This window comes from Phoenix dactylifera, chromosome 4, assembly GCF_051530095.1.
Source record: "Phoenix dactylifera cultivar Ajwa chromosome 4, Ajwa_hap1_PhDact_Kaust_v1.1, whole genome shotgun sequence".
Lineage (NCBI taxonomy): Eukaryota > Viridiplantae > Streptophyta > Magnoliopsida > Arecales > Arecaceae > Phoenix > Phoenix dactylifera.
The window spans coordinates 2,387,238-2,399,884 of NC_143193.1; the positions used below are offsets into that span (position 1 = coordinate 2,387,238).

Sequence of the window (12,647 nt, forward strand, 5' to 3'; positions counted from 1 at the left end):
GGCGATCGCCTCCTCGGCCTTAGCGTACTTCCGAGCTCGGGCCAGCATCTCGGTGAAGTCGGCCGGGAAGCTCTTCTCGATGGAGAAGAGGAATTGATAAGAGCGGGCCCCAGTCTTTAGAGCCGACATGGCTATTGGCTTGTCCAGCTCGCGGACTTCCCACGTGGCGGTGGTAAAGCGGTCTAGGTACTCCTTGAGGGATTCCCCCTCCTTCTGCTTGATATCCAGGAGGGAGTCCGACGTCCGCCTTTGGCGTCGGCTGGCAGCAAAATTGGTAGCAAATTGCCTGCCGAGTTGCTCGAAGGAAGATACCGTGCTCGGCTTTAGCCCAGAAAACCAAAGCCGAGCTGTCCCTCGAAGAGTTGCCGGGAAGGCCTTACAAAGCATGGCCTCCGAGGATCCTTGTAGGGCCATGAGAGCTCGGTAACTCTCCAAGTGGTCGAGGGGGTCGGTGATTCCGCTGTAGGGCTCCACTTGAGGCATCTTAAACCTCGCGGGGACCGGCTAATCCTCGATCTGGCGGGAGAAGGGGGACTTGGTGGTGAATTCAAAATCCCCTTCTTGCCTTGCCTTCTTGTTGTGGAGCGCTTCGATCTGGCGTTCCAAGTGTTCGACTTTTCTGTCGAGCTCCCCAACCTGTGGAATCATCACCGTGGTTTGCTCCGTCCCACGGTGGTCTGGGGCTGATTCGGCTTCAGAGGGTTGGGGTCTCCTGCTGAGGCCTTCCCCCGGCAGCTCTCTCTGGGGGGAGGCCCGCCCTTCGTTGTTGGCCCTGGAGGAGCCATGAAGATTCTGGCCTGGGAGAATCGGGCCGTTGGGAGGAAACTCCGGCAAGACCTGGGCCTGCGGGGGAAGCGTTGGTGAGGCCTCCCCACGCCGCAGGCCTTGAACGGCAGCGGCCAGGGCCTGAACTTGCTGCACCAGAGCATTGAATTGTTCCGGCTGGACCTGGGGAGCCGGGTCAGCCGGAGTAGGCGAATTCTGGACGGAGCGTCCAGGACTCTGTGGGGGACGCCGGGAGATATTGGAGGCTCCCTTACTTCTCAACTTCATGATCGCGACTCGGGCTCTTCCTCTAGCGCCAACTGTTGCTGGAAATTGGACCTGGGGGCGATCGTCGGTCGAGGAGGGGGAGCGGCAGTGGACACGGGAGAGCGGCGGTCCGTCGGCGGGCGGCGTTCTCCGTCGGGGTGCCTGCAGAAAAGCCGGTGGCCGGGTCTTCCGGCGCCGGCCCTCCGATGCTTAAGTCAGAGGGGGGCAATCAGTGTCAAAAGGAGGAAGAAGCAGAATATTTTGAGTTTTCTGTGTCCCCCCTTGAGAAGTGAGGGTTCCCTTTTATAGGAGGGTCGGTGTACCTGTGATGTGATGGGGCGAGGCCGTCGTACGGCTCGGCATGTTGCTTGGACGGGCAAACGATCGGGCGAATCATTGCATTAATGTCGGAAATGAGGCCGTCGTACGACCCGAGCTGGCACACGATCGAGTGAATTATTGCATTGGTGTCGGAGGTGAGGCCGAGATCAGAGACTTATCACGGTTGATTGGACTCCGCTGGGCTGATTTGCCGTGGAGAGCCATGGGTCCGTAGACAATAGGAGCCATGCGCATTAATTATTGAGTAAGCCGGAGGTGCGCATTAATTGCTGAGCAGGCCGGAGATGCGCATTAATTGTTGAGTAGACCGAAGCTTTGCATTAATTGTTGAGTGAACCGGGGGTTTGCAGAGGTCATGCGCATTAATTACTGGGGCAGTGGCAGGATATGGTCCTCGGCCGGACTTCGGAGGGGTTCGGCCGTAGTAGGTGGTCGACAAGGACCGACCTTTGGGGTCGGAAATTCTCCAGGTCGGGCGTTCAGAGGTCGGACGCCGACCTCGGTCGTCCAAGTTCGGCGGCTATGCGGCCTTTTGGAGGCGGGGTTATTATATTGCTGGAGGAAAACTGTATTCCCCCAACAAGATTATTTGCCACTCACTCATTATTTATTTATTTATACGTTCATTCGTATATATATTTATTTATGCATTTATTTATTTATTATTTTATTCATTGAAATATATTTATTTATTATCTTATCTATTCATTCATTCATTCATTCATTTATATAAATATTTATTTATGCATTTATTTATTTATTTATTATTTTCTTTTCTTTTCTTTTCTTCTCTTTTTTTTTTCTTTTTTTCTTTTTTTTTTCCTTTCCTTTTTCTTTTCTTTTTTTCTTCTCTTCTCCTTCCTTCCTCTCCCCCCTTCTCCTTTCTTCTCCTCCTGCGCGGCTGGCGGCGCCAGAAGGGGGCTAGGCCGCGGCGGCCGCAGGAGGGGGCCGAGCTGCGGCAGTCTTGGCGGCCGCCGCTGGTCCCCTGAGAAGGGTTCTCCTCCTGCGAGGCCGACGACGCCGGAAAGGGGCCGAGCCGTGGTGGACGCAGGATGGGGACGGGTCGTGACCGGCGACGGCCGCAGGAAGGGGGAGGGTGCCCCCTTCTTCTTCCTCTTCTTTGGCACCTCCCCACCGTGGGAAACTCCTTCTTCGGCACCTCCCCATCCGTCCGTGACGGGGACATCATGGCCGGCGGCGGCCGCGGGAAGGGGAAGACCAACCCATCTTCCTCTTCTTCGGCACCTCCCCACCAGGGAAGGGGGGGAAGGGAGGGGGTGCAGCGGCGGGGGAGAGGGAGGGGGTGCAGCGGCGGGGGAGAAGGGGGGAGGAGAGGAATAGGCGGTGAGAGAGGTTTTTGGAAGAATTTTTTTTTTTTTAAAATAGGGGTAGTTTGGTCAAAAATAGAGCTTTCCAACAAAGCTCAAAATAGCGTTTTCGGAAAGCTCCAAAATGGAGCTTCTACCAAAAAGCTGTTTTCAGCTTCCCGAAAAAGCTGAAACAACTTTCCAAAATTTTTACCAAATACCATTTTTTATCTAAAAGTACTTTTGGACGGCCAGAAAGTGCTTTTTGGCCCTCCAAAGCTCCCCTAAACAGGGCCTTAGAAGGTTTGTTTTTACAGTATGGATTTTCTGAGTTTGACCAAGCAGTTGTTTTATCAGGGGTCATTCGCTTGATTATTCATATGTCATACATTAACCTACTTGATCCGTTAAACTTTTCATTTGTTGGATCTGCTTTTGTTGAAGAGACATAGAAGACTTGTGAAGTCAAAAACATGCCAGTTAAATACATTCATTTGCTATCTTATAATCATGTTTTAGTTACAGATCTGCGCCATGGCTTGCTATGTGAACATTCTAATAAGAAGACATAGTTTGCATCCAGTGTTTTCAACTGCAAGTTAATTGAAAATAAGCCATGCAAACCATTTTATCAGTGGTTTTCATCCAAGGGGTGAAGACCAAATTTCTTTCTAGAAAGTGCTTCATAACGTAGCCTAATTGTTATCATTAGCCCTCTTACATCACAATGTTTGACCTGGTCACGCTTTTTCAAACCAGCATTATTACTCTACATGTCTAGGATCTTCAGCTGCATGAGATATTTATTTATGCTAATTTTGCTTTGCTTTTTTATCTATCTTATACTCTAACACGAATCCCTTCTTGTTCTGAATGATAGGTATCATCTCCTGGTTACGACCGACAAGGTGTTGCTGACCATGCAAATAATCTTGCTTCAAAAATTCGTAATAACCTGACAAATTCATTGAAGGCTCTGGGCGTAGACATACTAACTGGTGTTGGCACAATTGCGGTATGTCATACATGTTTCCCCAAGCATTGTCTGCTCTAATGTATGAACTATGCTAGAAACGAAAAATTTGTTGCCAAGTCATTTCGGTGTTAGTTGTAAAATGTCTTTGTGGTCATGTAACATCTGCAAACAGGGAAACTGCCTGAGAAACGTATTTTCTTTTAGAATTATTCTTTTGGAAACAGTGAATTGATTTTTCTATGTTCCATTAAATAACAGCAGTAGCCCAATGCATGCATTTAGCATGTGGACTCACATATCAGATTCCAGATAATGCATGAGTTTCTAATGTATATACACTCACAAAATCCTAAATGCTTTGATCCATGTGCTTACAAAGTACATAATGACTGTATGTAGTCCATGTAATATAGTTGTACAGTAGATAAAATACTTTTAAAGGAATATTAGCCTTTTTCATTAAGTTCTCTCATCTTATCAAGGACAACTACACAAGGTGTTCCTGTACCCAGCAACAATATTATAAATATACTACTACTGTAATAGATTTGGAGTTTGCTCTCTCTCTCCTTTTACTCCTAATTTTTGTTTGCTTGCATTTCTGAAGCTTGAGGTTATTCATGTCTCTTTGTTGAGTAGCATATATCCTATATGGAGCTTATGAATTTTGGTGCTTATGGAGATTGAATATATTGCAGGATACACAAAAAGTGACATATGGTAAAGTTGGATTTCCTGACACAGAAATCACAGCCAGGGACATAATAATTGCAACTGGGTCTGTTCCTTTTGTTCCTACTGGCATTGAAGTTGATGGTAATTGCTGTTTACTTGGATCCATTTTATTCATAATTAGTCAAGTATATGATGGAGGATTTTCTTTTGATAGGTGACATTAATCTTTGTATTCTTTATTCTAATATTTGAGAGAGCATGTTAGTCTTTTTTGGTTTTGTTTTGTATATTCTGCTGCATCTAAGATTTTATAGATAATGTTCTCATTTTGTTTTTTTGGAACTTTGACTTCTTGCACTGTTTCCTGCTTTTGTTCCTTGATTTATAACTATGCTTTCCAAGTCAATTGTATTCAATGTTCCAGATAATGTTCTCATATTGTTTTTTTTGAAACTTCCACTTTTTTCTGTGTCTCCTGCTTTTATTCCTTGATCTATAACTGTGCTTTGCAACTCAACTGTATAAAATCTTCCGTGAAAGTTGTCTATGCCTTGGTGCATGTCGTAAAGATCAAAGTTGTTCATAACTAGCAACCTCAGAAAAGCACATCCTGACATTTCTGTGGTGCTGTGGAATGTGTGGCACCATTTCTTGTAAATAGTGGATATGATCATAGGGTTTTGGGAATCAGCTTGCTGCGGCTGGAGCTTGAATCCATGCTTCTATACATGCCTATGTGCATGGTTATTCATATCTCTGATTTGGTGCTGTCTTGAATGCATCCGTTGGGCAAACTCAGACTTCTTTCTATTCACAGTATACCTTTTTCTTGATTTTCTACGTCAAATGTTGTTCTTATTGGCACATTTTGTCAATACACAGGTTTACTGATAATTACATAGAAACCTTTCTGTATTGAAATATTATGCCTATGGTTTCTATGTAAATTTAAAAGCACTTCATATACATATAGAATAAATAGGGAATTAAGGTCCCTAGTTGTTATCTATAACATCCAAGATGCCTAAAAACAAGAGAAAGGAGAAAATTCAATATTTTGGAGGTTTCTTACTTGCTCATTAATTGCTCTTAAGATGGACAAATTTGAATTTCAACTTAAATAGTTTCATTTGATTTAGAGTCTAAAGTATCCAAACCTACTGAATTCACATGTTGGATAGGTATGAATACCCCAAAACATGTGATCTTTAGTTTAGGCATTTTATCTATTGTAAGTCATGATTGACTAATGTGGATTCTCAATTTGGATTGCTCGAAGTGTGATCCACACTCCTAGGATTGTATCTCATATTTCTATACATGTACGCTTGCATGATGCACGCATTATGCCCTTTGCATTTTATGCAACTTCAAGTTTAAATTGTTTTCCATTAGTTTGTGATTGGGATCAGATTGAGATATTCTAGGTCTTCACTATGTAAATCATATCAAACTCTATATCATGGCATATTGTGGTAGATATGTCTGTCTAGTTTGGTTGGACATGCTTTAAATACTATAACTAATATTCTCTAGTAGTACTTTTTTCAAACTTAAATATACAGCATTTCTTTCCTTTGATGGTTTGCTGATCTCATTGGATGATATGCAGGGAAAACTGTGTTTACAAGTGATCATGCTCTCAAGCTGGAGTGGGTTCCAGAGTGGATCGCCATTGTAGGAAGTGGTTACATCGGACTTGAATTTAGTGATGTGTACACAGCACTAGGAAGCGAAGTATGTAACCACTCTTTCATTCTGCAGTTCATTAGTTTTCTCTTTTGCTAATTTACATGTAGTAATATCTAGATCAGCTTTCAATTTTGGTTTCATACTAATGTGGTTTTGAAACTTTTTTTCCTCCAACAATTGAAAGCCTGCAAACTACCCTAAGGTGAAAATTTGAGTTCGACTAATCTTGACCAGCAAGCCTTATCCAACTTTATGCTTATTGGTTGTCCATTAAAAAATATTTTACAACTTTTCCAACTTGACAGCCCTTAACTTGGTGCCAAGTTTCTAACCAAGGAAACCCGAGACAAAAGAGGGGCCCTAAATATAACCTAGAAGACTGCTTAAGGGACATCATATTGGTTATGCAGTTTTAGCTCATGAAATACAAGAGTAAATCAACTTTTTTAAACAGAAAAAAAAATGTACTTTATTCAATATAAAATGGCAGATATTTGTAAATTTAACTATCTTAAATGCTTACCAGCTCCCAGATTAAAAATGCATTAAAAAGCAAGAATTAAATCAATCTGGTCAAAACGGACATGGTGAGTCTGCAACTTTAAGTTTGGTCCACAGCCACATCTATTCCCTCCACCTAACGAGATTGAGTTATGTAATTTGTTTATTTGTTCTGTTGGGCAGGTTACTTTTGTCGAAGCTCTGGATCAACTAATGCCTGGTTTTGATCCTGAGATAGGGAAGTTGGCCCAGCGAGTTCTCATCAATCCCAGAAAAATTGATTATCATACAGGAGTATTTGCAAAGAAGGTTGTTTTTAATTACAATTGCTTCTTCTGTTAAACATAAATAAGGAGATATCATTAATTTCTTTCTTTTTTTCTTTGTAGATCACACCAGCAAAGGATGGCAAGCCTGTTCTTATTGAGCTTATTGATGCAAAGACAAAGGAACCCAAATATACTCTGGAGGTGAATTATCTTTAAAACATTTGCTCTTTGTTTGAAAACTTCATCCTTAGCCAGTGTTTGTCTTGTTATTGCCAATTTTCGGAACAGAGGAAGAATGGGGCTTAAGTAATTTGAAATTTAAGGAAGATTTAAAATATTATATTGCTTATAAAATTAAGCTTTGGAGAAGAAAAGCTTCTGAATAGTTAATTGCATTCGATCAAAGCCAAATTGAAGGCATAGTTTAGGGTTGGGTGTATTTTTCATGCTTCTTCTTTTTCTTTATTTTCATTTTTTTTCTTTTGCTTTTGGTTGGGGATTTGGTGGGGTGGGGTTGGGGGGAGCTATCCTGTATTGATCCCAATACCTAAAGGTTGTAAATCTTATCAAACAGCTAAGTTATGGACCCAAGGTTTACCATGAAAATCAAACTTTTACACCAACAACTAATGGGATATTTACCACACTAATTTTATGGGAATATTACCAACTAATAGTAAAAGACTTTAATATTTTGTACCTAGAGATTGGAAGATGTGCCTATTACATATTTTTTAACCGCACATTAAAAAAGATCTCAACTAAATAACAAGTGCAAGTATACTGTCAGAAGAGATCCGAAACATAATATGTTGCATATCTCTTCATATGTCCCTGTTTTATAATGATTGATGTCGCTGACTTCCATTGCCGAGTTACTATAGTATTTTTAGGTAACTATTATCCCTGGTAACAAAGAGGATAAATATATTTAGAAACGATGGGAACATGTGCTTGCAGATTAGAGGGCATGGATCATCCAAAAAGATAGTGAAAATATCACAAAACCTTCAAACACAGAACAAGATCAATATATTTAGTGTGATGAAACCACCATCATTATCTAAAGTATAGGACTGTTAAGACTTAAGATAGATTTTCTAATTCCACAAGGAATTCCAAATGTGATTCTCCATCTATTACTGCCCAACACTTTGACATTACTCTTGGCGACTGTCTACTTGAGACTTATAGATTGCGTACCAATTCGCATTGTGAGAAAAAAAACATAAACATGGTCAAAGGGATCCTGTTTTCAGATATGAATATTTACTTCAGAAATGCAGAACATACGTTTTCTATTCATAGGTCTCATTTGCATACTGTTGCATGTTGATTCTTTGGATAGCCTATCATAAGCATGCCTTGCCTATTCATGGGCGTAGTGTATGGCATATGTACTTTCCTAATCGATTTTGAATCTCATATGGTCTCTCATAAGGTGAAATGAGTTATGTGAATTCTGCAGGTAGATGCAGCGCTTATAGCAACTGGAAGGGCACCATTCACGAAGGGACTTGGCCTAGAAAATGTAAGTGCTTGAAGGTCTTGTCTACAGGACTAGATAAAATACAAACCAGCAGGCTCAAATATTCTCCCGATTTCAGATAAATGTAGTTACACAACGTGGATTTGTTCCGGTCAATGAGCGAATGCAAGTAATTGATGCAAGCGGCAATCTGGTTAGTCATTTACTCTCCATATGAATTAACTATCCCTCATCTGTTGGCAAGTTTCAAATTAATTCACAATCTGTTTAATAATAAATGCATTCAGCTTGGGATTTCTATACTTTCTAAGGGTGCATTTTTATATTAATTTGAACTGTATAAATCCATGTGTAGATCCCTCATTTATATTGCATTGGAGATGCTAATGGAAAAATGATGCTTGCTCATGCTGCCAGTGCACAAGGAATCTCAGGTATATGCATCTTTAAATTTTCTGTCAAACTATGTGTGCTCTTGTTGTCTGTGTATAAATGATCGCTCATTAGTGCTTTGCATTGGTCTTGAAAACAGTTGTTGAGCAAATTGGTGGGACAGATAATGTGCTAAACCATTTAAGCATCCCAGCTGCTTGTTTTACCCACCCTGAGATCAGTATGGTTGGCATGACAGAGGTATGTTCATTTCTCCTAATATGAAGTTGGAAAAAGTAATCTCTCCCTTGATGTTGCATGCATTGCCAGCACTAGCGTATCTAATATGAATTAGAACAAAATCACAAACCTATCTACAAATGGGCATGCATTTTTTGGTGAGTCTATCTTGGTCAACATGCTGCTCATCTCATTGCTGATGGGTTCCAGATTCAGATTGCTATTTGGTAGTTTGAAAAAATTTGATGTTAATCGTTCTGAATTACACAGCATGCTCTGCCATTTCTTGATATACATGTGATTCCAGACTTAAGAAGTTATCTTATGATGAATCTTACTATTAGTAGATGCTTTTATTCTCACGATGAAACGTACTAAGAGGAGTGTCATGAAGTCAGTCTTTCTAGAATGCTACTGAATATAATTATGGTGTAAAATTATTTGGCCTTTTGCTTCAATTTGGCCACAATCAGATAATCCATGCCAATCCACAAGCTCTGTCACTTTGCCTATAGTATTTTGACTCATGTCGGTGGGCAAGTTGTGATCTAGTTATTCTTTTCTCAATTACTATAGCAGTACAGAGAATAAAGCATAGAACAAAATCTTGCTTCACAAAAGTTTTCTAAATAGAATGTCAATCTCTCTTTTTTTTTAATCAATTTAATGATATCTAAGCACTTTTCCTTGATAATGTGGCTTTTCACCTGCCAAAAGTATTGCGTTGTTTTGAGATATCATATATGAACTTATTTGCAGCCTCAAGCAAGAGAGAAAGCTCAGCAGGAGGGATTTGAAGTAAGTGTTGCTAAGACAAGTTTTAAGGCTAACACGAAAGCTCTAGCAGAAAATGAAGGAGAGGGGCTTGCTAAGGTGAATCTTTCAACTCCTATTAACTTGTTCATTTTTGGTTCATGTAATGCTAGGTTTAGCGCTTGCAATACCTTCTTTATGAGGCTTGAATTAGATAACAAGTAATAGTGTTTAAAACCAGATTCATTCAGCTTTATTTGTTCTGTGCAACCATGTGTTGAATTTTTCTGCCATCATTACATATACGTAGGTATACATGTTTTTGACCAAAATAATTTCTTTTGAGTTCTTCAAGAGTTCAAAAATTTCTTGTACCAGCTTAGGGGAAATTTTAATGAAGATAAAATATTAGCATATAATTATTTAATAGGTTCAAGAATTCTCAAACTTATAAGCAAGGTTGCTCATAACCACGATCATCAAGCCTTTTCTCAACTATATGGGGTCGGATTTATGGATCCTCATTCCCCAAGTATTCCTATTTAGAGATTGCTAATAGTGCGAAATCAGTTCTTTGAATCGTTTCCTAATAATTACCTCATACTGGCACTGTATGCTGTTGCAAACCATAAAAACAGAATCTTCCCTGTTGCAGTAGCATAACTTCCTGCTTTTGCTTTTAGATCCTCATGTTTGAGCACACCAAGTTCTACATTCATCATGATGATCATTATTATATGACATTATTATCTTTTACTCAAACACCAATTTTTCTACTGTAAGTGCATCTTTAGTTGTATCTCTACCAGTGCCAGGCGTTGCTTTTAGCAACTGTCTCTCCTTAACAAAAAATTTGGACTGCTTCCATAAATTTATTGTTGGCGATGGAGGAGGATTACAAATTTAATCCCCAAACTGAATTTAACTCACTCTTATTTCAGATTCCCTGACCACCCCCCTCCAAAAAAAAAACAACAGACTCCAGCAAATAACTTCAACAGTTAAAAATTCATAACAAGGTATATTGTTCGGTATTTTGAGTCCACAACACAAGTGGCCACTAATATAACAAAAATATTGAGCACATTATTGATATGCTGAGCTGATTTTTTCTCTTTAATTCAGCCAAAGTACTCCAAAAAGAATTAAAGTTGCAGGTGTAGGAAGAAAAATGAAAAATATGATGACTAAGTTTAATTTGCCCTCTTATTGAATTCCGGACCAGCAAATTTTTATTGAGTTCCATGAATTGCTGAACAAATGGCACCTTAGATTTGTGTAACTATTGCAGATTAAAATAATAAAATACAAGCAAGTTTTTAACCTACAACAGGCTTGTGGGACCATCAACTCTTAAACTGATAGGAGGAAACCTCTTTTTGTTGTTCAGCTTCATGTCTTATCTTTGTTTTCATAGTCTTCGTGGAGTGCTAAAATAAGGGAAAACCTCCAAAGAATATCTCCTTGTTCCACCAGATATGCTCTCTCTTTACCCCTTGGGTTTTTTCAAGAAAGAAACTTCAATAGGTGTTTGGTTGCTGTGAATGTCTGAACATGATTAGTTCTCCACCTTCACTGCCTCATGCTTCCTGCGTCACTAAGAATTTCCAAAAGCACCTGGATCCATGGGTTGCGAGCCTTCTCGGTGCTTGCATTGGGGAGAATTGGATCAGTCCCAGATTTGGACTCTGGTGGTGGCATTCCCACTGCAATTCTAAACTGAACCAGTATAAGGGGATCTTGGCTGCTCCAAATAAGTTTTGAGGGCTATGGAGGTACAAAATAAGCTCCCTTCTCCTTTTCAGTCTCATATTCAATGACAATTGAATCAAATATTGGGTTCTTTTAATTTTTATAAGCAATTAAATATGAGGCATTAAGGTCGTGTGCTGTGATATATGTATAGACGCCTGCAACTTAGAGGTGCATAGAACTTTCCATGAAAGATCACATGTATGGTGGTAGTTTATTCTCCAACATGGATTCTCTTATGCCTTAAATTTGACATACCAATCTCATAGTAAACTGTATCAATATGATGGCCAATTCCCCTTGAATGTTGCATCAGCAGGAAGAATTCAAAGCTACTTTGTCATAGTGCATCAGTAGTACTAACAGTTTTCAGAAACTATGGCACAACTACCAACAACTATCTGTTGTTGAATTTGGGGCTATGTGATTAGGTTCTTGGGCTACAGCTCTGTTTCATGTGTTGGCATACGGTAATCTTTTGTGGATTCTGGTGTTGGAAGATTACAATGAACCCACTTTTAGGCATTTGATCAAATGACACTGACAATCAGAAAACATAGGGCTGCTGCATAGTTGAATTCTTTTTATGAAAATTGTTTACTTATCTGGTCTATGACTATTCAGTTATCATAGTTATTGGAGCACTTTGTTTCCATTTTCTAGCTATGTTCGTTTCATCCTTCTGTTAAGGAGTTCGGTATCTGTGGGGCTCTTCTCTTCTTAGATTTGTTCCGATTTGTTTCTATCCTTTTTGTCTCATCTCACTCATGTGTGATTTATCTTCAAAAAACTGATTTTTAACTCTTCGATACATATTCAGATTTCTACTTATTCCCTTGTTGCCTGAGTTTGGGTAAAGGTTTCATTTCCTTTTTCATTTCTTTTTTTTTGTAATACAGTTAATATACAGACCTGACACAGGCGAGATTCTTGGAGTTCACATTTTGGGGATGCATGCTGCAGATCTCATCCATGAGGCATCAAATGCAATAGCCTTGGGAACACGTGTTCAGGTGATTCTGTAGATGCTTGTGTTTATTCATTTGAACAACAAAATTTAAAAAACATAGTGTGCTATAAACATTCAATTTTTCCCTTTTGAGCAAAACAATGGATACTAACATGCCAAATTAGTCTCTATAATATCCATCTAAAAGAACTGTAAACAGGGATAATGCTGTAATGGAATAATAAGTGTTTCTCATATCGTGCTTTCATATAGTTGTGGCATGTGTTTTTCGATGCTT

The 12,647-nt window shown here is 39.9% G+C and overlaps 1 protein-coding gene across 2 annotated transcripts in view; it reads left to right on the forward strand.

Moving 5' to 3' along the window:
- Positions 1-12,647, forward strand: part of LOC103719803 (dihydrolipoyl dehydrogenase 2, chloroplastic-like) — a 29,368-nt gene that overhangs the window by 14,491 nt on the left and 2,230 nt on the right. For both annotated transcript variants that reach the window (XM_088719552.2, XM_039133398.3), the window contains 11 exons: positions 3,562-3,696; positions 4,356-4,473; positions 5,945-6,069; positions 6,709-6,834; positions 6,915-6,995; positions 8,263-8,325; positions 8,402-8,476; positions 8,639-8,717; positions 8,816-8,916; positions 9,655-9,768; positions 12,300-12,413. In XM_088719552.2, coding sequence (XP_088575678.2) covers positions 3,562-3,696; positions 4,356-4,473; positions 5,945-6,069; positions 6,709-6,834; positions 6,915-6,995; positions 8,263-8,325; positions 8,402-8,476; positions 8,639-8,717; positions 8,816-8,916; positions 9,655-9,768; positions 12,300-12,413 — 1,131 coding nt within the window. The remainder of the gene's footprint in view (positions 1-3,561; positions 3,697-4,355; positions 4,474-5,944; positions 6,070-6,708; positions 6,835-6,914; positions 6,996-8,262; positions 8,326-8,401; positions 8,477-8,638; positions 8,718-8,815; positions 8,917-9,654; positions 9,769-12,299; positions 12,414-12,647) is intronic.